The sequence below is a fragment of the Athene cunicularia genome (assembly GCF_003259725.1).
Source record: "Athene cunicularia isolate RWA chromosome 8 unlocalized genomic scaffold, athCun1 chr8_part1, whole genome shotgun sequence".
NCBI lineage: Eukaryota > Metazoa > Chordata > Aves > Strigiformes > Strigidae > Athene > Athene cunicularia.
Genome location: NW_020799109.1, coordinates 4,187,278 through 4,213,676, shown reverse-complemented (window position 1 = coordinate 4,213,676; position 26,399 = coordinate 4,187,278). Strand labels below are relative to the sequence as shown.

At 38.4% G+C, this 26,399-nt stretch overlaps 1 protein-coding gene across 7 annotated transcripts in view; it reads left to right on the top strand.

Moving 5' to 3' along the window:
- FGGY (FGGY carbohydrate kinase domain containing) overlaps window positions 1-26,399 on the top strand; it is a 291,445-nt gene that overhangs the window by 197,496 nt on the left and 67,550 nt on the right. For 6 of the 7 annotated variants that reach the window (XM_026853492.1, XM_026853491.1, XM_026853490.1 and 3 more), the window contains 3 exons: window positions 1,896-2,011; window positions 15,629-15,757; window positions 20,588-20,691. In XM_026853492.1, coding sequence (XP_026709293.1) covers window positions 1,896-2,011; window positions 15,629-15,757; window positions 20,588-20,691 — 349 coding nt within the window. The remainder of the gene's footprint in view (window positions 1-1,895; window positions 2,012-15,628; window positions 15,758-20,587; window positions 20,692-26,399) is intronic. The other variant, XM_026853495.1, reaches the window with a different exon arrangement.

Below are 26,399 nucleotides of genomic sequence, written 5' to 3'. Positions count from 1 at the left end.
TGCATGGGAAACTATGACAAGTATATTTGTCAAGCCTCAAAATAGCAGAATCCATTCCCTTAGTGGTGTCTTTTTCAAAAAGACCAAATCCTTTATTATTCACTGCATGTTTTTTGCACTACTGTAAAATAAGACACTCTACTTTGCCTCGGTAGGAAAAGTGCAATGGGATCTGTACTAGCAGCAAGTATTTTACATGAAGTTTTTTCTTCCCCTTTGAGTGAATACTTAGTATTTTGAGTATCTGGTTGGGTTTGATTGTGTTTTATAGGTACAGGTTGTAGGTGCTGGTATGTGTATATGTGTATATTCTTTGGGATACCTCACTGGATCTGACTATCAGCTATGTTGCTGTGTTATTTTTAAGTTGGCTGAAGGCAGAAATCTTCCTTCTTTGTTCAGTAACTGCACCTTGCTGTAGACAGCGGGGTCATTGTCCGGTGCTTGTTTTCCTAGACATGTGGTAATGTAACAATATGTAATACAATAATAAGTTTAATTCTCCTTATTTAGGTCTCTAGGTAGTTCCCTTGGATGAAAGGGAGGGTTTACTTTAACTCAAAAAATATTTTTTGTAGACAGGAATTTTGTTTGGATTTTACTTATGAGAAACTGCAAGAAAAAGTCAAATGCTTCAGTAAAATTCCGTTTGCTTTGAAGATATACATTCAAATTTTAACAGTCTAATAAAAAAAATATGTCTGGGAAATCACACCTTGGCTTAATATTAGTCCCAAATAAGCTGTCTTGTAAGACATCACAGAAAATCCATCTCTGAAAGGGGTTCCTCTTTGAGAACAGTTATGATGTTGTGTTTCCCTGAGATACATCCGAGATGTCTTGCAGTTGATATAGGGTAGTATTCCCAAGACTACAGACAACTGAAATTTTCAGTGGCATTTAGCACTTTTAATACCTTTTAGTTTGTTAAATTGTGCTTGAAAAGTTAATACTAATCTTCTGAGACGATTCTTAGTGTTCAGGCAGAAAACAGTCTGTGTAATAATAAATCTTCAGGATCATTATTCATATTTTGGGGGAATGAGAGGTTGGGGATATCAGTCATTTTTAGGACTGATGTTAGAATGTTAGAAAAACATTGTATTATGATAGACACTTCTGCAAGTACTCTTGTCTTTTGTTTATATTCTGCTCCTGTAGTCTGTTCCGTGATGCTGTACTGTCACAGCGAAGTTCAGCATCGGTTTATCAGGAATGAGACTTGAAACAAGAACTTAATATTGCACTCAATTGCTTCAAGGCTAATGCTGTTTCAGCATGTCACTGAGTTGTCATCAGGTTCTGCTGAAATACAGACCTAGTGGTGGTGGTACTTGAACACATGCTGTGCAGAAGCTCCGGTAGTTGGATGCAGGTTTGCTTGTACACATTCACCTGATACAGACATTTTACACCTGCAGGGATTGAAGCAGTGTCATTTAACCTAATTATCAGTGCACACATAATCTCCTGTAAATTGTAATTCAGCTTCAATGTAATCAATAGGAAGTTTTTCTAGGGACATACTGTGTGCAAAACATTGCTATTTAGGTACAGCCTGGAGAAGCAGGAATCTTTGAGCTGCTTGCTAAAGAGCTGTTCGTGCTATGCTGTCTTCTGGGCATGTGCATGGCCTGTTATTTGACTGATTTATGCAATGAAGTGGCCAGACCAGGAGTTGTTTCAGCAGAGAAGAATCTTAAACATAACGTCCTTTTAAGGTATCTCAAGACATGCACTCCAAACAGTAATCAATTTTTTTTTTTTTAATGTTAGCATTATGCTTGGAATTTTTGACGGGTGAATGAAGAAATCATTTTGCACAGACTCCTTCTAGTCACAAGTTTAAAACCAAATGTGTTCATTTTCCTGTGCCTATATTGTCTCTTTTTTAGGTCCCTCTGTACGGTAGTGTGCAAGTGGACATACACTCCAGATGGAGGTTGGGACGACAGTTTCTGGAAAATGATTGGTTTGGAAGATCTGGTGAAGGATAAGTATGAAAAAATAGGTATATTGGGGGTTGTTTTGTTTTATATATATGTAAAAAGATATATATGTGTCTATATAAAAAGTTCTATACATATAGAAAGATCTTTTGCTGTTTTGTTGTGAATATCAGCAGAAATGTAGCAGGACATAACGAAGCTTCAGATGGGTTGATAACAAGGCTGGATGCCCATAGGTTAATAGCTTTCCTAAATACTCTTTTTACTTTGTATTTTCATGAAAAACTGTGTTTAAATTTTCTATCTTCTACCCTTCTGAAAGGCCTAGCTAGCCTTTCAGTACTGCTCAGTCTCAACAATAGAGAAGTAAATGGGAGCCTCAGCAATTGATTACATGAAGGAAGCACCTGATACACATATATTGGATGCCAGGCTACAAAAAACCAAGCCACAATGTCGTAATTTATAGCTCTTACTCATGGCATGTTTTGTGACCTTTACCAATCTCCCTTATAGTAATTTTCAAGAAAAGTGCTACTTCTACTTGTTATTATCTTTATACTGTTTTTTTTCACTCTCAGAGCCCAAGTTTAATTAGAATGGTAGCCTTGCTAATAGCAATTCCTACAGCAGATATTCATTAAAAGTCCATAATGTTAATATACCAGAAAATCTCCAGGATAACTTTATTAGACTTTCCCTGTTAAGTTAATGGACTTTTAATGGATGTCCTAAGCAGACATGTCATTAACAAGAATATTACCAGACATGAATTAAAATATGCTCGTTCATCAAAGTTAATTATCTGAAATTTCCTTTGATTTTTTTTTTTTTTTTTTTTTTTTTAAATGTCTAGCACTTTGAACAAGTTTGTACAGCAGTTTAAATGCAGGAACATGAAATGGAAGTGGCATAGGGAGGACCATAGTGAAATGAAATGTAATGAAATCTATAAAATCTTCTGATCATCGCAAAATACACTATAAGTCTTTTTCAGGTTTTCAGATAATTGTACTTGAAAGCTTCCTTGAATAGATTTCAGCTTTTCCCCCTTCAACTGAAACTGCCTCAGCAACGGTATAAACCTACTAGGAGTATTAGGCTTTTAGCTTCCTGAGGTTTTAGTTTGAATACAATTCCTAAAACATCTATCACACGTGGCTTTTAGCAAATCTTCAACAAGTTAAAATAAGACTTGCAATAAATACATGTTTTTACCAGAAAATGGAACATCTCGGCAGCTGGTAGTCTCATGGAAGAGTATTTTAAAAATAAATTATTTATGAAGTGTAAGCTAAGGTTTTAATACAATATTTATGCAATGCACTTCAAGGACAGTGCAAAGCAATTTGCCATTTTAAGTAACTAAACATACATGTTTTAAATGATAAAGTAGCCATTAATAAAAAGGGCCTTTTGTTGTGATGTGATGTGACCCTCATAAAACTAATCTATATATGGCTCAGCATTTAGCAAGGCAAAAATCATTAATTTCCAATATCAGGCTTGCATTTTTGTTAAAACACAATGTTTACAAAACAAATCAGTAAATTAACTTCTGTTGATAGGCATTTCTTGTGAGACGAAAATGTTTTCCAGAGTTAATAGGGAAAGTGTCAATTTCCCTGGGCAGTTCCATTTATTTTCAAGAAGTGAACCATAGAATACCTTTGTCTGGAATTGCAGAGACAGAATCTGACCTCCAAAACTGCACCAAACTGTAGGCTAGAACCTGAAGCTTCTGAAGAGCACAAACTTTTACTCGCCTTGAGAAACTTTTTGGTTTTCAGATTCTTGGGCTGATTACCTTAGGTGTATCCAAAGTATAAGACACTTTTTGTTTTGCATAATAATGTGAAACCTGGCCCTAGGTAGAATATATGCTTATTTCCATGACTGTTTGTCTAACCTTGACTCGTTTAAAAAGGAAGGTATTAACATTCGTTATATTTAGCAATGTGATAAAATCACAAAAAGCGGGACAGCGACCTTCATTTGTGTGTCTATGAAGAGGGAGTAAGGAGCTCTCTGTATGAATATGGAAACTAGATAGCAGCTGCTCCTTCATTCCTTTATCTTCTAAACTGGGCCTGTTGGAGTCTCTTGGAAGGATTTAACTTCAGAAGGAGACAAAAGGACACCAAAACAAAGCAACTCACTCCCTGCCCACATGCTGCCTAGCGGTGCTGAGATCTGTGTTGTGTGCTGTAGAAGTGCTTTTCTTTCTGCCACCCCTAATCTTACATGTACATGGGAAAATGGGAAGGGTAGCATTGTTTCAATGAAAGTTTAAGGAGGTTGCTTGTTTTAATGAGTGCTCGGTGTTGTTGGATTTGAGAAGAGCACTCTGAATAAGCCCAGCTTTCCTTATTTAAATGAATCAGGACATTGTAGATCCATCTAGCAGGAAAGCGCCGTTCAGTCACTTGAGCAGCACTGGTCAAACTGGAGCAGGAATGGTCTTGTCTAGTGGAAGACTCCTTCCTACCAATGCCCAAGGTGTTGGCATCGGTGGCAAAGCACCATCACTGCATAGACCTCCCCCCAGGAGCCCACAGATGCTATACAGGATCACACCTGGCACTCAGCTCAAGCTGTATTTATCATCCTGCTTCAGGGTGCTGCCCCGTGAGTGACAGTCTCAGCTGCCGTTAACTTCAGCCCATTATACAGAAGGAAGGCAATTTGTTTAAGTAACTCGTATGGATGAACAGTGTGTGCTTCCAGGAGGCACATCATGGTGTGCTATGGCTGACAGAAAAGAATTCTAAGCAGTAGACTTAGCTGGCTTGCAGATGAAGGAACTCACATTTGCCAGATAGCCTAGGTGGGAGTAGGCTGAAGAGAGATTGTACATGGTCAAAAACTCTCCTCCTAAAATGAAAACAAAACCAAAACCCTGACAAGTCTGAAGTAATTCTAGTGGAATTTCCTTTTCTGTTCTCAAGCTTGTCCAAGACCGTGTATGTCTGCTCAAGGTTTGTTTAGCTCAAATACAAGGATGTATTTTAGTGCCTGCACGTTCCCCTTGTAAAGAGATAATACCATTTTTCTCACTTATCTCTCCTAAAAGATTAGCAGCCTCTGAATCATCATTTCTTTCTAAACAAAGCAAAATGTCAAAGATAAAATTAGCACAATTTTCACTCTGTAACAAAAGTAAATACATAGTTTACCAGTTTAAAATAGGCAGCAAAGCTATGTGGGGTTTTTTTTAATCTCTAGTGAAATTACTATTCTTTCTAATCAGAGGGAACCATATATAAATAGTTATGACCCTAGATGGTTTTGGTTTTTTGAAGTAGCTTTAACTTTCATAACACTGGAAATATTTATGGAAATTACCTGAGAAAAACTTCTTTAATGTGCATATTTCTTTATTCTGATAAATACACTTTTAAACATCACTTTTAAAATGTCTTGCCCTTTAAAAGTATATTTACTGTAATCAGTGGTGCTTGCCGTTCCAGGTAGTACACTTCTTTTAGTTTCAGTTTAACTTAACACATGACCTTGTTGATAAGGGAGACCCTCACATCTGACCTTTAGAATCTTCCACAAACCTTTCCCACATCAAGGCGTGGGTTTACATATGGAAATGCCCAGGCCTTTGACATTTTACATTTCTCAGAGCAGTGTAACCTTTCAGGGAATCCACATAATAATTGTTTGTGGTCCCTTCTGTACACCGTGAATTTACTGATCACGTCTGTGAAGGTAAAGAGTGTTATCTGGAGATACTACAGAATTTATTGATCCCTTTAATTTGCCCACCAAGAGAGTGGAAGATGGTTTGTGTTCAAAACCACTGTGAAAGTGTTGTTACTACAGGCATTAGCATTTATCTGCTGTGGTGAAAACACATGATGAGTATCTCTTTTGTGGTATTATAAAACCTAGAAAGACATTAACAATTCCGTTAAAATTTTATGTACTATAGACCTTTTAGGGTACTGAAGCATATATTCCATTTGGAGGAAAATGCCTGATAAATTTTCACCACAGCCTTCTACTTCAGGGGCTACTTAAGGGACCAAATAATGATTTTTTATTGAATGGTAATATTTTATGCCAGGTCTTTTTTTGGTTGAAGATGGTGCCTTTGTCTGAGAGAACATTGCAGGTGCTGCAGAATAGGTTTTATTGTTCTTGTAGATCACGTGTTGAAGGCTAAAATGCTATCTTTTGTAAAGGGGCATTTGTCGCCTTCTTTCACCTGTGATGGAGCAGCACACTGATTTTAACGAAGTATTTTTTTGAAAAGAAAGCTTCATACTTGGAAATACAGTCCTTCAACATGATAAGGATTTTGTAAACCCATTTCCCAGCTTTTCCTGACTAGGAATTTACAGCCACATCCTCAAAAGTGAATAAATACACAGCTCATGTGTATGAGATCTTTATGAACATCTGAGGCAAAACTGAGAAAATTATTTGGATTGTTTAAATCTCACAAGTTTCGTGGAAATTCAGTGCTTGTCTTGAACTTTGAGTGCTTGAAATGAATATGCTAATGAAAATAACTCTTGCATGGACAGATTGTGATGTCAGCAGATAGGGTTTTGCAGACAAGCATCGTCAACAATCCTGTTCACAAAATGATAAACTCTTTCTTAAAATTACCTGGATTTTTTCCCCTTAAACTTTGATATGACTGGATAATATGGAGATTAGTCTCGTGACTGTCTTCAAGCAGCACTTTTCTCTTTCATATCTCTAAAACTCTAGCTTTGCTTAATTTGCTTTTGCGTAAGACTGGTAGAATTCTGCCATGTTTGATTTTGCGTTTGCAGGTGATGGTGGTAAGGAAGAACACCCTCTTGTCCTTATACATCTCTTTACTTAAATCCTACTGAATCTTTTACCCACTCATCTTTCTTAGTCACATTCAAGAAGGATGCTTCCCATTTTTCACAGATTGTCTCAATCCATCTCCAGTGGGATTACTTCTGATTTTTTTTTTTTTAAATTTTGCCTTTAAGTTTTGGCACTGTGTTTTCAATTATGAAGGGTTTGTCTTGACTCTAAAGTGCATTTATGGTTAGTGGTCTTTACTCCCATGCATCAATACAGTAGTGTCACCCTCCCTGTTCCAGCACTGTGCACAAGCTTTACATTGTGCTGGGTTTTCAGATGTAGGTTCAGCTCTACATTCCTTTAGGCATTCAAAGAAGTGACAGAACAGCAGGCTGTTTATTCATGAACATGTTATTAGATGAATGGTTATATTCTTGCATCTGCCAGTGTCTACTTCCACATACAAAGCTAATGAAGATAATGGTATTGTATACCTCACTTGTTACACTTAAATACTCTGCTTAGGTTTTACTTTTTGTCAGAAGTAGTTAGTTTTAATACTTGGAAGTTCTACTCATTTATTTACATTTAGGCTGAAAAAGGAAGATTCGTCCAGAGGGGGAGAATACAGTCAATATTAACTTATGCTACAGCAGCTGTGAAGGGAGTGGTCAAGCCATAAGTTCTGCCAGTTTTATATCTCTTCCAAGGCCTTTGATGCCAGATGCTCCGGAATATATGAGGGATTTCCTTGAAGGCTGAAAGGGATTTTTTTTTTTTTCAGGTCAGCTTTTAGCTGCCAGTTCTTCATAAAGCTTGATTGTAACAACAAGCTTTAAACACTGCACTTTGCAAATGGTAGAGAATAATAAGTAAAAGGCTTCTCTTAAGTATGGAGTCCCTTTATCTGTCTGTCTTTGGTCTTTTGCTATCCCCAATAAATTACAACACGTTATAATTTCAAACAAAATTAAAAGGATGAATCAGGGGATATTTACACTTACATGCTGTCAAAATCCATGGAATTTACAACTGGAGAGTGTTCCAAATATGCTAACATTTTTCTGGCTTCCTGTCATTTCAGTCTGTCCAAGAGCTGTAGCAACTGTAAAGGAGCTGAAACTGGCACAGCGCAAAGAGGTTCTAGGGTGTCTCCTTCCTCAAGGCTTGAGGCATTATTTCATAATATGTGATTCAGCAGTAAGAAGTTAGAAAGAATTTTTCTCAAAAGCGACATGTTCCTGTGACTTCTATTTTCTTTTATGTTTTTTTCCATCTTGAGATCACTGAATCACATGAATGGTTGAGGTTAGAAGGGATCTCTGGAAATTATCTAGTCCAGCTCCCCCTGCTCAAAGCAGGGTCACCTACAGCAGGTTGCTCAGGGCTGTGTCAGATGAGTTTTGAGTATTTCCAAGGACAGAGACTCCAAAATCTGCCTGGGTAACCTGTTCCAGTGTCTTGATCACCTCTTCCCAGTAAAAACATTTTTTCTTCTGTTTAAATGTGATTTCCTGCATTTCAGCTTGTGTGCATTGCCACTTGTACTGTCCCTGGGTGCCGCTGGGTGTCCTGTTCCATCATCTTTGCTCCCTCCCATCAGATATCTATGTACATTGATAAGCCAATGCCTCCAAGCCTTCTGTTTGCTGGACTGGAAGTCTCAGGTCTCTCAGTCTCTCCTTGTACAACATGCCTCTGTCACCTTTGGAGTCCTTCTCTGGACTTGCTCCAGTATGTCCATGTTTCTCCTGCACTGGGGAACCCAGTATAAAACACAAGACTCCAGTTGTGGCCTCCTGAGCAAGGGAGCAAGGCTCACCTCCCTTAGTCTGCTGGTGACCCTCCTCCTAATGCAGCGCAGGAGGCTGCTGCAAGGGCACATGCCTGTCTCATGTTCATCGTGGTGTCCACAGGACCTCACAGTCCTTTTCTGCCAAGCTGCCTTCTGGACAGTCAGCCCCAGGCTGTCCTGGTGCACAGGGTCCTTCTCCTCAGGTGCAGAACTTTGCTTTTCCCTTTCTTGAATTTGTCGAGTGTCCTGTCAGCAAATCTCTCCTTGTTTTCTATTGTTCCTCTTTCCAATAACTGTTCTTTAATAGGCTGGGCTAAATTCAGGTAGCTCAGGTTTCTTCACAGTGTTTCCTGGGTGACATTTTCCATTCCTCTTCACCCTGCTTATCACCTCTCCACTTGTCCCTCCTCTCTGCTGCAAGAGGTGAGGAGTACTGTGTGATGTTCTTTCATCCTCTGTCATAGCTTAGACAACTAATAATAAAAGCTTAGAGCTTTCAAAAAAAAAAAAAAAATTCCCGCTGTCCACTTCTAGAGTTCTGCTCTCAGGATCTGTCTGCCTGGGGAATCATATTTTCTTCTACTCTGGCCACATTGTGGACTTGTGAACTTTCTAGTATGAAAGCTAGGAGTTTTTTCTTTGATTCTTTTTTTTTTTTTTTTTTAAGTCATAGGAGAAGTTTTGTGCAGACTTTGAGCCTGTTTATGATTGTTTAATATTTACATTTCTCAACTATTGTCCTCCTTCCTTATTTTTCATACAGTTTTAAAACCAGAAAACTAAAAAAAGCATTTCTCAGAATAGTTCTGGGTCATTTCTTCTTTTTACCTGACTTTTTCTCTGGTACAGATTTGTTCTTCATCTGTTTTTTGCTTAAGCCTCATGCTGAGATAGCTTTTAAAATAGTGATGTCTGCTGTATGAGTCAGGATCACAAAACCAGAAGGACTATTTCAAAGAATTTGCTGACTTCCTCCAAGTCAGAGGCTGTTGGACTCCCTAAAATTAATGTTTAAGTAGTTTAAAGTGTATCTTAGAACCAATCTTTATTTTATACTTTTCTGTGATGGAGAGCCTGCTTCGCACTTAAAGGTTGTTGATTGTTACTTGCTGTCATTTCTCAAAGTTAATGAATTAATTAAAGAATATACTTTATTTTTCATCTGAACTTTAACTTCCTACTCCTGTCTGGCAGACTGTAGTGACATGCCTGACCTGCGCAGGCTGAAATTTTCTATGTTAAAGGAAAATACTGAGCTGCTTGAGGTTTTTCAGCAAAACTTGTGTGAACTGTCTTACTTCTCAACCCTTGTCATTGCTTTCCTGACTCATTTCTGAACCCTTCATAATGCATCAGTATATTCTCAGTGTGGCTATTAGAACTGGATACTGTGTGAATGTGGTGGGGAATAAGATTGTGCAGGTATCAGAAGCTTAGCTGAAAGATTCAGAAGTATCCTTTCAATAACTGATCAGGTTATTTTTGGTCTGTCATTTTTTTCAGTTTTAAAAAAGGGATAATTATTTCTTCACAGAGGAGTTGCTATCGTGAATTATTAAAAAACCATCCAGTAATAAAACACATTCTGTTAAGTAATAATCCATAATTAATACAAGCTATTTTGCCTGTATAATCTTAGTGATGTGCTGTACCAAACCAAAGTCCAATTACTTGCAACTCTGGAAGTATAGCAGTAGTCACATCGTCTACATTGATGATCTCTGTATTTAGAGAGACTATTAGGAATATTGTACAGTAAAGTGCCAGAAATCTAAATTATCAGCCAACTGAAATTATTGCTTGCACACAAAACCATGAGATTAGGTAGCTGGGTTTGGATGCAAATACATTGCATCTAGTTGCTTAGTAAGACATCCAAATGTATGTATTGTATAACGTATGCCTGTCAGCACAGGGAGTAGTGAGCCATGCATTACAAGAGATGTTCATTCTGCACTGTTTCACTGAAGTCTAGTAATGAAAACTCAGTCGTGTCCGTCAATGTACATGCCTAATGATCCAACGATGCAGAATGCTTTTTTTTCTTTTTCTTTTGACCTTTAACCAGGAAAGCTTATCATTTATACATGAAGTAGCTCTCTTTCATTTGGACAAGAAGGCAGTAGTCTTTGTTGAAGTAGGCACCTATGGTCTGCGGACCAATTTACTTTTCAGCTTAATGAATCGGGATCTGCCTGCACATAGGTTGCTTGCTTTTGCCAGTATTTAGCAACCTAATATGTCTGCCTTAAGTAATTACATGTTAGGTAGTTGAGATGTAGTTCAGCCAAAGGCATAAGCTGTATGGGAGAGTGGGATGGAAAGGACCCAAATTAGACTTGCCTCAAGCTACTGTGGCAGCTCGCATAGACAGAGATGAATTTTGAACTGAAGAAAGCCAAAGTGATTTTGTTTAACCAACTGTTTTTCTCACTTTTAAATAAGCTGGCCTATAATATCACAATTTGTTTTGGTTTTCCTGAATAAAAATTCTGAAGTTTTTAACTGCCAACCAGGAAATTTTATGGAGGGTATTTCCAGGTTAAAAAAGCCCCAATCTGGCTGTTTTTAACACTCTTCAACCACCATGCATTCAGTCCTAAGAAGAAGTTAATATTACGGTTTTATAGTCTGCATCGTTATCCTGCTTCCTTCTGATCTTAGTGCTATTTTTGCTAATCAGCTGGGTTAAAAATTGTACAACAATCAGCCATATATATCTCAGTTAAATATGAGTATTATACAATTGAGAGGGATAAAATCCCTTACATTGCTTATTACGAGATCCATTTGGATGGACAGTGCTTCTTTTTACTGAGGTCCTGTTTCCTTTGATCCTTATTTAGCGCAGCTTTGTTTAACTAGATAACTTCTTCAGTGCATGTTATATATCACTTATTTAACAGGATGTCTGGTCTGTGTATTGTCTTTTAAATTAAAAAGCCTTTAGATTGTCCAGTTTGGGGAAGGCTATAAACTGGAGACAGGATGTATCCTTAAGTTGGGTTACTTTCTGAGGTTGCTGGGTTTTCAGAAGGGATTGATACATTCAAGTTCAAGTTTGCTTGTGCCAAGTTAGTGAAGAAAAGGGACATCTCCTTTTGATTTTCTTCCTTTTGAATTTTTATGCAATTATACAGCCAAATATAAGTGCATATGAAATGCAGCCACGTTCTGCGTGATAGATGAAAAGCTGTTCTCAGGGAGTATATCATAGCTGAGTCAGCTGGGCCCCCTGCTGCGCTCTGCTTTTGTTGGTTTTAAAAAGGTCTACATCCTAAAGTACCTAGTTCTGGTAAATATTAGTAAGCCAGTACAGTGAATTTTGATTACTAAAGTTGACTGAAGATGTATTGTCTGCCTTGTGTGTTGCGTCTGGTAAATAGCTGGTTGCTGTGGTAACCGCCTAAAAAGGTAGAGGGTCGTTGGTACCACATGAATTCTTTAAACAAAACCTGATCATAGCAAATTCTAACATTAGGCTTCGAAGAAGGATAAAAGAGGAGGAAGAGATTCAGACAGCTTTTTCCTTTTGTAAACTTGCTGCTTTATAGAGGAAAAAAAATAGCTAGAAATAGTCTGTCTCGTCCGAAATGAAAAGGTTGTGGATTAAGGCATTGCATTAGTGAAACAGCTCTCTGAATGTGAAACAGAAAGTTCTCCAGCTTCAGCCATTATGGGTTTGTTTGGTTAGGTCTAATTTTGGAAGTCATTATAGCAAAGGTAAATGACTTGCACAGGAGACTTCTGTAAACAAAAGACTCGATACATTTACTTTGGCAGGAGCCTTGAGAAGACTCGGTCCTTTCACTGCCTCTTTTATGCAGCCTTCTGTAATACTCCCACTGCCCGCCTCTGTACGCAGGCGGCTCTCACTTCCCTTCCTCCCTTTCTGGCAGCTTCTTTCCCCTGACATGTAGGATTTCAGGGTGGCAGCACCTGCCGTTGAAATGCTGGCGTGTAGCTGTAGAATACCTTTATTTTTATAGTAGCTGTCCCTTGACTTCTAAAGCCACCGTGTTTTGCTCAAGTAAGAATCTGTTCAGTCTCTCCTGGTCTAGTACTGCAGTACAACTTGTTTCAAATGCTTTACTTTCTAATTGTGGCTCCTCTTTGATTGCTTTTTGTGTTTTTTATTTTATCATTTAATAGCTTTTTACTTACAGATTCTAAGCATAGCGATGCTTAGCTGAGTTTTCTAGTTTTTCAGTGACGAGTAAACCACGAGAATTAAAATTCCCTTTCCAGGTCTCTACCCATGTGGTTCAGCCAAAGCTTTGCCCATTCCACACCTACTTACTCACACTTGTGTGGGTGGGGAGGCAACTTCCACGATGACAGAAAGAGTGCCCATGCAGAGCGGGCTTCTTCCCTTTTGCAAAGCTCCTCGTGAACATATTGTATGGGTTTAGCAGAGCTTTCACTGATTTCTAAAGCTGGGAGGGTGAAGTAGAGGGGCTGAGTCAGTGTCCTCTCTTTGCTGCTCCCACTTGCTGTCACCTCTTTTCTGCACTCCCTGACTGTTGGCTGACCTAGGAGACTCCCCTTCTCGATCCTTGTCATGGGTGGCTTCTGACTGCTGTCACTTCCCAGATTGTCAGAAAGTGCTTTCAGTCAAGGAATAATTGTTCAGGTTTACCGTGACTCCTAAAACAGATGGGGCATACTCTACTGTTTAATTCATTTTTTTAAAAATACAAGATTATTATGCTGCATCTTCAAATCATAAGAAACCCATTCTCATACACTTGATGCCCATGGGGGATAGCAATGCTGCTGGTCATTCTGATATATAACTAGTACCAGAGGACTCTATAGGGTCATTTTTTACTGCTGCTGTAGGAGAGAGGATTATCTTTATCTCGGAAATTGCTCCCTTAGTGCTCATTAACTAGAAATACAGTAATTGAGGAGCTGGTAGGAAAAGATTTTTGTCTAATAGTAGCCCTGAACTCTAGAATGGAGTTTAACCACATAATAATTACACACTAAAATGTTTGACCAGTACGACTGATATAAACAAGCCAGCCATAGAATTGAGTGCCTGAAAAGAGGTTTTATTTCAGATTAATTTCACCTCATGCTCTATATACAAGATATTTGTGTGATTTCATGTCAGGTGACTGATTCTGAAGAAAAAGATGTGGGTTTAGCTGCATGAACTCTTCTGAACTTCCTTTCACCTGCAGGGTCTTTGAGTGTCATGAGAAACACAGAACTTCTTGCTTTACTGATAATTATTCTCCAATGTCTTAAAAAAACAGAGGTAATACAAAAGTTCTCTTAAAGAGAAACATCCTGCTCTCCAACTAATTGGAGAAAAACTGCAAAAGATCACCTCTTGAAAAGCTAGCACAATGTTTTGACTTTACACTAAGAATTAATAAAGTACAGACATTTTTTTCCTCTGAGGAGATAGTTCAACATCATTACTTCCTTCCCTATAAGCTAAATGGTGGGGTTTGCTTACTGCCCCCAACGTTCGAATATAAACCCAAAGTCAAATGCAGAAGTTTTGACTATACATACTTGGTTTAAATTTCCAGTATGAGGTTCAGCCTAGCGTTTCAGAGGCAGCAGTGTGACGGTCAGTAGAACAGAAACTCTTGGAGAAACGAGTACCGAGAAGTTGTGTGTGCTGTCTAATGAAAAAGTGCTCCATACACTGCATCTGTCAGGAAGTGGGCACCTTCCTAAAAGTGAAGAACCAACATCATTTACAAGCAAAGACAAAGATTTAAGTGATACATAAAACTGAAGACCCGTTTTCTACCCATAAATTTAATATCATAACCTTCATCTACTATTAAGGTAGTATAACTGTATTTCTAGATGATTATGCTCATGGGCATTAGTGTATTCCTGGTATTTTATGATATGCTATATAATCTCTGTCGTGGTGGATATTTTGCTTCCTTTCTACACATCAGAACGTGCTTTAGGTGTAACATTCTCAATAGAATCGATTGTGAACATAAGCCTGTTTTATTTTAAAAAGTTTTGTCAACTCTGCCTAGAAAATGTGTCAAATTTAGTAAATGTTACAGATATGTACTAAAAGCCATGGTATTGGCAGGGAGGTATATAGGAGCTCCCACTGTGCCTTCCACTGCCTCTCACCCACCAAATCTTTAGATAAATAAGGAAGTGTGTGCAGTTCCAGGAGCTGTCAGTCTCCTTGCTTCAGCTGTGGTTATACTCAGCAGCCAGAGAGGAGGCTGGGTCGGGGGGGAGTGTCCTTAAATTCTGGAAGTTTAATGACTCTAGATTTGTTCTTCAAAGCTCTAAGCAATCTCTTCTCACCATGATTTAATGAAACGATCTCTTTTCGCATGACAAAATTTGATGCGCATTATGGTAGCGGAGATAAATGCAGATGGGACCTGCCACCAGGCTCCCTGGTGACAGGACTGAGAGGGAAGGGTTGCACTGCTGTGTTCAGGATGACCATAATGTTCTTCATACTTAAGGCCAGTGAAGACTCAAAAGGGATTATTTAAGTCTCTGAGGAAATACAGCTGCAATAGGAGGAATTTGCTGCTTAAACCAGTTTCTTTTTCAGAGTTTCTGTTACTATAGCTACCTTATTCCTAGTAGAAACTGCTGGAAAGGATGGAAATGGGGGGAAAAAATGGCCCCTGCCTTGTGCAACAGGTGCAGTTTTCAGTTGTGAGCATGGGCTGAGCTAAATCTCGTTCACATGCACAGAGAACGGCTGCAGGCAGCCTAGTCAGGAACTACCACAAGAACTTGGGATTTCTGCATAAGTATTTCATATCTGTTGGAAAGATGCCAAGCAGAGTTTAATTGCTTGTGGTGAAATCTTTCTCTGTGGCTAGATAGGACTTTGAATACTTTTGAACTTTTAAATTACTATGGGACAGTCTGCTCTAGCATGGCTGTATTTAATATACAGACAGATAATGAAAGATATTTCTTAATCAGATGGAGTTCTTTGATGCACTTTTTTGTTTTATATATACCACACTAACTTGAGAGAGAGGAAGGGAGTTCTTGTAATAACATACACATTTATTTTTCTGTTTAGTAAATTGACAGGTGTTTGGTTTTTCTTGTGTCTGCCCAGGAAACCACGTCTTGTCTCCTGGAGAGTCTGTTGGAAAAGGTCTAACGCCAGACGCTGCAAAAGATCTTGGTCTCCCTGAAGGGATTGCAGTAGCAGCATCTCTCATTGATGCACATGCTGGAGGACTAGGTACTCAGTCATATCTTTACTATTCTTGGAAGCAGGAATGTATTGAATTAATTTTAGAAAACCATTTTTCTCACAGCCTGTTTTGTATCCAGCAATTTGCTCTGATGCTGTTCTTATGAAATAGCACAACTAAAATAAAACCCCCCTCACAATAACTGCTAATGTTGAATATCTGTTTATAGAAAGAGGCTATCACTGCTCATTTCTTTTCAGCTGGATTTCCAAACTGTTTGTTAACTTCTGCTAGCTTCACTTCTAATTCCTGAAGTGAAACACCATTGTGTTGGCATGCTGACGTGCTGAGAGTTTGCAGCTTCTGTTACTCAAAACTTTGGGGACAGGCAAGAAAAATAAAAAATTAACATTCTAAGTGAGAAGTCTCATGTCTGAGGATTGTTCATAGTTAGTCTTCCTTCTCAGTTTTAGAAGTGATTCATGCTTTGTTTAAATAATGCAATAGACACTTTTTCACATACATTTATACTAGCACAATGTGGGATATATACCAAAACCACTGCTTTTGGTCCAGGGGGGTAGAATATGTAAATACTGTGTATCTAAACTAGCATACAAAAGTAGAGGGGGAACTGGCTGCTGCACAGCATTCCCTTCTGTGACTTTGAACTTTTTATCCATAGCTGGAGTGGGAGGCCTGATGCTTAGACATTTTTTTTTTTTTCTTTTCCAGCACAATATTCCAATATGCCCAGTTTCAACTGTGTTGAAATATATTTGGTGAGGCTCAATGGCTTCATTTTCTTACTATGCTGTTTGGCCTTACCTAAATACAGTGAATAACAAAATGATTCAATGTAACTTTTTCATCAGGAAATTGAGGGTTTTTTTGCTTGATAGTTTAGAAAAAAGTCTTACCTCAGAGAGTCTCAGTGTTATTGAAACTGTTCAATGGAAATCTATTACTCATCAGAGTATTTTTCTCTAGGTCTAGATGGAACATGATTAGCTGCCAAAATATCAGGTTTGTTTCATATATTTTGTGATGTTTCAAATCTCATTTTTTCTAGAAATTATGGCCTGGAACTTTTTAAATGTTTAAATCCATTTACTCTGCTTTCGATAACTGTTTCTGATGAGGTTAAGTAATCATGTAGATTGCTTTTCTTATTACCTCAGAAAGATCAGATAGAGATCCAGCTGCAAAAAAGAAGGCTTTTCAGTGTCATAGTCGTAGATGTATTGTGTTCCTACTGTTGTGACTTAAAAATAGCTTTTTATTTGTGAATTAGTATCCTAATTGCATAAAAACATGCTTAAAACTATGTGCCCTAGCAGACTTGTGTTTTTGAAAAGGATGTAATAATAAGGTGGCCTGAAATAATGAACTGGCTGAAAAACTGGATTGTCACAGAGCATGTGAAAACAGCATTGGAGGGCCTTCGTTTAATTGGCATTGTTACGTTAGTACTGGATTTAGAGCACAAAAGGTTTGCCCAGCAAATTTCATGTGCTGAAATCAATGAATTTAAAGAAGAATAGAGAGCTGTTCATTTGCTATAGTCTTCTGTAAATAAACTCTAACATTAGAAATACATAGCTACTGGCATCCCACAGAGTAAGACTTCAGTGGACAGAGACAGTCTGCTTCTTTTAGCCCTGTTTATCAGAAGATGTTTTCCCAGATGGCACCACAAACACTAGCGGACTACAGAAATCATTGTCAGGAGAAAAGAAACGTACAGGTTGTTGTTAGGGAGAGACACAGTACAGCGGGATGAGGCAGTAACACAGTGGGAGAACCTGCATGCCAGTCACACCGTAACTCAGTGGAGTTGGGGAAAAGAGGAAGATTTAAGATGGAACTCATTCTTCTTGAATCTGGGAAGGGTAATAAATAGGTAGGAAAACTAGTAGAAAAGACAGTACAGAGGAAAAGATTTGGATAGCAAGAGAGGCAGCAGGAGCAAAAGGAGAGTGGGAGAGTGCAAAGATAATGGAACAGAATAAAGAAAATGAACGGTGTGGCAGCCCCTCAAATACCGAATAGCTTTCCTTCATCCATAGCTGTCAATAACAAGAACCTTATTCTTTTTCATGTCTAGTTTAACCTACAGTGTGTAGAATACAGAGCTGAAAATCCTGAAGAAAAAAAACAGAAAATCAAAATGAGAACACAGATAATAGGACTAGGAAGTGAAACCGTGTCTGATCAAAAGACATTAAGGATGGCAATGCACTGAAGCATATTAACCTTTTAATAATGATAAATGGGGCACAGAAGAAAATAGGAGATACTTGAAGCAGTGAATTAAAATGTGAAAATACTGGAAATAAATAACTCTTCAAAACTTCTGTTTTGGAAAGGTACTGATGTGTGTTTAAGTACCTTGCTGTAATCTGTAATGAAATATTGAGGTTTACAATTTGTTTGAAGGATATGAGTTGTATATTAGTAAGCATTAGATTAGTTTGTGGGACAACAACATCCAGTGGGTGTCGTTATTCTTATTCTTGAACACATTCTGCTGGTTGTTTTAAAAGTAGTCTGTAACAGCAGACTAACAAAAGCAGCTCTCTTGTATCCTGCAGGCTAAACCAAAATGACATGATGGACATCTTGTTTTCGGTGTTAATAACTTTTGATGCACTATTCAGATCTGCTTTTGGCTAGATATAAAGTGTTTTTTTGCTGGACAGGTTCCTGAAGTTTATGAGGGCTTCAAAGTTTTGAGTAAAATAAGGTAAAGAATTATGTAATACGCATGTCTGTGGAGGTCATCTATGACTCCTGAATCAGTCCATCTGATACCTATTATGGAAAAATAAAAATCTAAACCCTGAGCAGTTCTGTCTTACATTTTGACCTACTGTACCAGTTTAAAAGAGCCTACAGATAAAAATGTGAGTACGTGTGTATGTCTTTCGGGACTGGCCTCATAAAAATTATGTTTACATTGCACCTTTTAAAAAGACATCAGCATTGTTTCAGCAAAAGTGGGTAATTTATTGTACAGTATCTAAAATACTATGTCACTGTGGAAGAGATCCAAAAGTACGCATGCTAAGCACTGCCTGCTTTTCTAAAATCTCTCCTAAGTTTGTGTGTCATGCAGACTTCTTGTTCTCAGTCTCTCTTGAGAATCTTCAAAAGATTTTCAGTCTATCTCAGAGAATGAAAAATTCCAACTACATTAAAGGTGAAAGTGACTTACAACAGCAATTCAATTATTTTTAGCAAATAAAAAAATCTAAGCTTTCATTATTCTGAGAATTTTCCAGACTTATTTGCTGTCTGATTTCAATTAATCATAAATAGGAAGACACTCACAACTCTGAACACTAGTAAAGCCACCAACAAAATCCCACTGATTTCAAAAAGTCCCCAAATACATATTTTTTCAGAATGCATGTTTTCTTAGTGATTAAAAATATCTAATTATGAGGCTCTTCCATTTTGTTATGAAAATACATTTGCAACATATGCTGACAATTCAGTTTAATAGATTTGTTCCTTCTGAAGTGTGAATAATATTTTAAACTTTTAAGAAATTCTATGCCTGTTGCCTAGTGCAGGTAAGTACAGTTGCCTTTTAGACAACCATATCCAAAATTCTTAATATGAACACAAGCATGTCTGTTTGAGCAATGAAAAAGAAGACATACCTTAGCTTTCTGTTGTTCCTTACAAATCAATTCTGTGTATGACAAGTTATTCTACTACATAGTTGCCAGCTAGGATAAAGGGACAGATTTTTGAAGACTGTAAAATTTTAGCCCTTACTTTTCTGATTCTTTAGATAACTTCCAGTCATGATACCATGATAACCATGGCAATCATGATAAGACAAACCCCAACAGACTGATTTGATAACAGAATCTTGCCATGGTGACCCAAACAAGAAGGTGTTAATGAAGTGTAGCATACTAACCAGCAGTAGCACTTGGCATCTTTCACAATGTCCAGTAAATGCTTTCATGTTCCTTCTTCAGTGAGAAAAATATTTTTTTTTTTCAGCAGGATTGGTAAACTGGTCACCAGACTGTGTACTGCAGATAAAGATACAATGCAGTAAAAAAAAAAAAAAAAAAAAAGACAAACAAAAGAGTATTACTTGTTGGGCTGCTTCATTTTGCTGGGTGCAAGCACAATGTGATGCAAGAATGCAGCCAAGGAGAGGAGGAGGAGGAGGGCAGGATCACTCCCCTGAAGTGATTTAAGCAGGGTGGGGTGTGTGCTGATGCTTGGCTATAGCTCTGCCCCACTGTGAGCAAGCTCCTGGCTCAGCTCTGGCATCTCCTGGCTCTGTGTTTCTGCTGTGGGCTGAGTAGTTGTTGAGTTTGTCCTCTGTCCTGTCCTGTCCTGCACACAGAAGCTCCTCAGAGCCAAGCACAGTTCCTCATAGGGAAGGAGTAATCTTCCTCTGGATGGTTCTGTCTGACATGGACAGAACAGCAGCAAGCAGTCAAGACAACAAAGCTGGCAGTCTTCCAGTCTCCTGCCAAGTTACCCCTTTCTCCAGCTCATACCCCTGACAAAACACATTATACAGTATATGCATGATATAAACTGTGAACAAATAAGCATATCTGCAGTCTACCATACTGCCTTTCACAATAGGGCAGTCTGTTATTCTGCATGGTAGTGTACTACCTAAGAGAATAAAGGTCAGGTTATAGTCAAAATAACATTTAAAAATTGTGATGATACACATGAACAGAGAAGAAATCATCTTGTGTCCTCATGTATCTGGAATAAAAATACATTTTAATCTGATATGATAAAATAACTTTTTATTTGTGTGCAGAGAAGCTCTGTTTTGTGAGGGTTGGCTTGATCTTCTTTAAACCAAAATTTTAATTTTATTTTAACAGGAGTAATTGGAGCAGATGTGAAAGGACACAACCTGCCATGTGAGAACCAGCCAATTACATCCCGAGTTGCTATGATCTGTGGAACATCTTCATGCCACATGGGGGTAGGTTGTATGCGTAGTCCTAATTTGTACAGACTACGCTAATGTTTTTGAAGGGAAAAATGACCTTTGTCCTTCTCACCCTTTTCCTTGATTTTTTTCTGGTAACTCTATCTTTACCTTTGGATATTAATTATATATTACCATGCATTTGCTATTAAGCAAGAACTTTAATAGTAGTAGAAATCAATACTGAAAAATTACATGGAAAGTAAAAACCACGATGCTAGAGTGGCTTAAAGAGCAGCCTGAAATCTGAGCCAAAGACTGAGCTTGAGTTATCCGTGACAAGCCTGTCACTAATGTGTTACAGAATAGTGTCTTTGGAGAAGGAGTGCATGTCTTCAGTCACAGCCCTTCTCGCCCACCTCTTCACTGAATCAATATAAATCCTTCTACCTCTGAAAGTTGCCATGATGTATAGAATTATGATACGTATCATGACTAAAAAGAAAAAAAACACCCGATAAGCAATTTTCACTTTGCTAATTTTTCTCAGTGAATTAATACAAAAGCTTTTTCTGAGATTGCAATTAAAATTTAGTGTCTGCTTTTGAAATTTATACCTTTTTAAAATGTATGAGTCTGAAAGCATTCCATTTAGATAAGTACCCTTTTCTGCCACATTTTTTATTTAAAACTCATTTTGGTCTTAAATTTAGACTGATTATAACTTGGATTTTTCCAAAACGAACAAATGGCAATGGGAGTGCTAGAGGTGTTAAAGAGGACTAACATGTTTCATGGAGAGAGCTCCAGTAGAGAAAAAGAAACAAAACTGGTAATAAAATGTCAGCCTTAACAGTAAGTTAAGTTGTCTTCCTAGTAACAGCATGAATACGTGGTGATCTTGAGTATGACTAAATGGTGATCTTGTCACACAGATTGCAGTTCAACAAAGCATTTTAGCACATGATTGAATTTAAAGATGTGAATAATCCCAGTATTGTGAAGCAGAGCATTTAACAAAAGTTTAAATCCTGGAGACCAATTGGAATATATTTGGAATCCGTCCTAAACAAGAGTTTTAAACCTCAAACTCCACCGCTCTTAGCTTACTCTGTCTCTGAAGAACTACACTGGTATCTCTTTGTCTATCACAGGGCAGATAGGGCATCCTGCAAATACCAGCTCTGGGGGAAGAAGTCACCCTTTGAGTCTGCCACTGCTTCTATTATTTCCAGGTTTTTTTGATGGAGGGTTCTGCCCTTTCAGAAGAAGCTGTTTGTGTGAACTCTTCCTAACCTGTTTCATGTAGCTGAGTGAGTTTAACTCGTTAAAAAGAGTTGGGTTAATAAAGACATAATACTGGACCAACATGAGCTGAGGAGCTTGCAGACAGTTTCCCCAAAAGGTTTGAGGGCAATCCTGAGCGGCTGGAAATGGGCCAGCTGTCTCTAACTTATTCCTTTAGTATAACTAGCCCTGGAAGAGGACATGTGTGTGGTTATTTATTAATTTTTAATGTATTTATTTGGTAAATTCTAACGTAGACCCAGTTCACAACTATAGTTTGTTTTGCTTCCCAAGCTAGAGCATGGTATATCAGTATAAACACTTTCATAGCACTTTTTGTGCACATATGCCACAACCATGAGAGATGGAGCTCCATTACATACACTAATATAACAAAAGTGACGTGATAAAATCTATGTTAATGTTAATCAACGTTCTGTTCTGTCATTAAAGCAACCCCAAAGTCGTACACAGACTGCACACCATAGACAAGGTAGAACCTTTTAAGGCTCTTAATCACTTGAATGCAAACTTGGGAATAGATGCTTGTGCAGTTCTTGGCTAGATTTAAGTAGATTTTTATTTAAATGTAACTACTCAGCATTTTATAATCATTTCCTTAACTGCCTTCCTTCACTCATCTGCTCAGAGGTATAACAGTCTCTAGCCAGCAGACAATAAGCAAATTCTAAACTCCTCTGGATTTAATCCATGAAAAGCTTCGGTTTACTGTTCTTTTATCTATTACCTGCATAGACTGCATGAAGTGAACATAGAGCACACAGAGCAGTTGTATTTGTGTTTTAATGAGACCTATATGCAGCTGCATTTGGCTGAAATTAGCTGTTCCTTTTTTTAATTAGGGCTATAAAATGAAAGTATATTATACTTGTGTTTTGATAGAAATATATATTTTCTCTCTCCGTGTGCACCAAGGGACCCTCAGGGCTACAGAGATTAATCATCGAGTTTAATTTAATGCAGTGGGAGAGAGACCTGTGTGGTCAGGCGGGCATTAAAAAGTGCCTTTGATCTGCCTCAGGTGCACTGAGTCCCAGTGAGCCAGCAACAATAATACCTTTGTGAGATGATCAGAGACGAGAGAGGGAGAAAATGGCCTGTGTGGAAACTCAAGGCCGTCCTTTGTTGTGGTTCTGGCAAACGAAAGAGCCAACTGTCAGGAGAAATTCAGAAAACAGAAAGCAGGGTGAAAGTACGGTTGGATTTCTTTCAAGGGATCGTAACAGGAAACTTTCCTCTTTTGGTGAGGGCAGGGGGACTACTGTTGGTATATGTGTGTTGGTACAGTATTTCCATTCTCTTGACCGAATACTCCATGACTCACAGGAGCAGGTATTGCTTGAACACAGCATTTACTTTAAGAGAAACTACTCCATGACCCAGTTTTCATTACCTCAAGGACTCTAGAGATCTTGAACAAAAGACTTTGCTAATCATGCCTTTGATATTTTAGAAAGTACAAATGTGGAACCTAATTTTTCTCATGGCTATAATAGTTTAATTTGTGGTAGAACTACCATTTTTAAGTGAGGATACGCTTTTGGAATTAACCACTGACAGTTTGGGGTAATCAGACACACACAAAGCATTTTGTGTTTCTGTTGAGATACTTGAATAGCTCATGAAAGAAGTAAAAAGCATGTTGTAATTAGGTTACTGATCCAAGTCCAGGTCTGAGTTGGTTGTTGCTGAAAGTCACTGCCACCTCAGGGCTCATCCATTATCCATGAGGAAAAAGAAAAGAAAACATGGTATTCTGAATATTTTTGCTCAGTTATTCATTTTACATGATTCTCTGCTGCCTCCTTTGCCCTAGCAAAAGTCACTGGCAGAATTTGCATTTGGAATGGCAAATAAACTGTCCTTCTATTTGTGAAGGATTGTCCCTTAGTTTAGGGCTGGGTTTCATTTGCTGTAGCTTTGATCTGTCTGTGCAGCGTAGGTTATTCCTTTCAAGTGACGGATACTCAGCGGCTGACTTTTCCGAGTGGGCTGCTGCATGTCATCATGCTTTGTAGACAGGGTCTGTAAGCTCCAGCACCCACATTTAGTTTTGGAACTTTTAGGAGACTTTCCTTGGGTAACCATGGAGACTACACAAAATGTGCGAGTAGTTTTTCACAGCAAAATAACAGCAGGTTTTAGGCCTTGAAATAAGAGCTTGCATGTTATTCCTAACTAGTAGTTTGCATGGGTCTAACAGACATGCCTTAACTTCTAGCAATAAGGTAATTGGTTTCCCTAAAAGCCTGTCTTCCTGCCAGTGTATTATGGGTTTTATGGGGTATCTTAAAGGTTTCAAAAATCCTTCTGAAGCCTTTATGTGATTGGAGGGATTTCAGGTACAGATATCTGTATTATCTTGTCCCAGTCCTGAACAGAAGCATGCTTGGCCTTTTCCAGATGGGTAAAACCACCTAGAATTGAGTAAACTCTCCGAGTGCCAGTTAGCAAACAGCAAAACAGTAATGTGAACGAGGGTACTTGTACACAGAAATTTCTTAGTATTCCTTGGAGCAAGTAATCTAGCAAGTACTGCTGCTTCTTTCTGGTAGATAAATCTTGCAGTTTCCCATACCTGACAATAGCATAGCACTCTTCTTGTGGGCACTAAATTCACATCATAAAATGATTTTTTCTTCCCTCAAAGTAAAATGTTTCATTAGGCTGTAAGGTTTTTGTCAGAGTACAGGTTTGAGTAAACTTACGTTGACACCTAAGACTGGGACCAGACTGGGGCCTGGTTTTGGTAGCCAGAGGTTGTGAAAGGAATTTGAAGTAATTTAAAATAGTAAGCAGAAATAAATGGTAGTTCTGGAGTGGGAATATTGAGAGTGCTGATGGTTTTGGAGTCACTAGGGTATAGTGCCTCTTCCCCCAGGCTGGGACTTTTATGGAGGACAAGGACAACATGCATGCAGAGCTGCAAGATCTAGAAATACTGAAGCCCACTGTGAGACAGCAGGGATCTTCTTTTGCAACACTCCATCTTCTCTTTAGTTTTCTGCAGTATGGGGTTTTTGCTATTCCTGTGTGCATATGGGATTTGTACTATTTAGGCATATTGAATAAAGCAGGAGAGATCCACATAAAATAGTTCATAAAATGTGTATAAACTCTCATTTCTGACTGGTTTGTGGTGAATTAGACTCACTTAGAGAGCGGTGTTCTGCTCTGCACTTGTCTCAGAGCAGTTTTTCCATTATGAAAATATTTGTCATTCTTACTCTAACACCTTTTTGGATTCACAGCTGAAGGAAGTAGCCAGGGCAGCTTCTAATGGGAACATTGTCTGGCTTGATTTCAGCTTACCGAGGCAAGAGTTGGGGGGTGAATTTGCTGGCACTTTGAGTCCCAAATATACAAGGTTTGTGTTCCTTCCTATCCAGAGTCTCTGATTTTTTAAATTTTTTTTTTTCCGGTCTTTGGTGATGTGGTCTGTGTGCTTCTTCAGTCATTCCTCCTTCTTCATCAGGTCTCTGTACTCAAAATTTCTTTTTTGGGATTCTCAGGGAATCTTTTTAGGTTTATATGGAGCCTTTTCCTTGCACCTGTTTTAGTTACTACTCTGATTCTTGTTACTGGGAACTGATTCACCTGCCTTGATGGACAATCCTTTTTTCCCCAGGTGATAATGTGTATGTGATTTGAAGCTTATAACTTAGTCGTTTTTTTTTAAAAATTGAAGGGGGACAAGTAATTTATCTTCTGTCTTTTCAGATTTACTACATGATCTAAAAAACAGAGATTGAACAACTACACAAACAGCAAAATGGGCAGGTCATTTTGCTATCCCAGTGTTTACTATGGATTATTTCAAGAAGAATATCCCATGCTCTCTTTAACCAAGCCTGACTAGTCTTTGCCTGTTTTCTGCTAAAGGAACTTCAGCCCAGTTTACTTATTCTAAATTTGTTCATTTGATTCTCGTGATGACTGGCAAACACAATAGAGCTTCTTTGCTCCACAATATCCGCCCAAGCTGCCAGCTTTGTTCACACAAATAGAGTGTAAAGCACGTTTCCACCCCCAAAGCATGCACAGTACGTGTCCTTTGCAGTACATCCTGGAGTGGAGACTGCAGAGACATGCTGGCTCAAAGTGTTCTCATAGCCTGATCTCTGTAATCTCGGTGGGAGCCAGAGCAGCAAGTGGATTCAGTATATTTTGGCTCTGATACGAGAGTCTCCTCTTCAGAACATGCCACGTTGTTAAAGCAGCAGACTTTTGAGTAATTACTACACAGGGACTCCTCAGCTGCTTGAAATCATCTGTGATGAGGGGTAAACTTGCAAGGACTAAATAGGCTGGTACTTGCTTTGCCAGCTATATTTAATCTAGTGGGATGGCACTGAGCAATGTGTTTCTGGAGAGTGAGTCGGAGGACTGCGTGCAGCACTTCAGCCTCGCACTCTTCAGTCACGGCTGCACATGCATCCTTGACGTGAAACGTG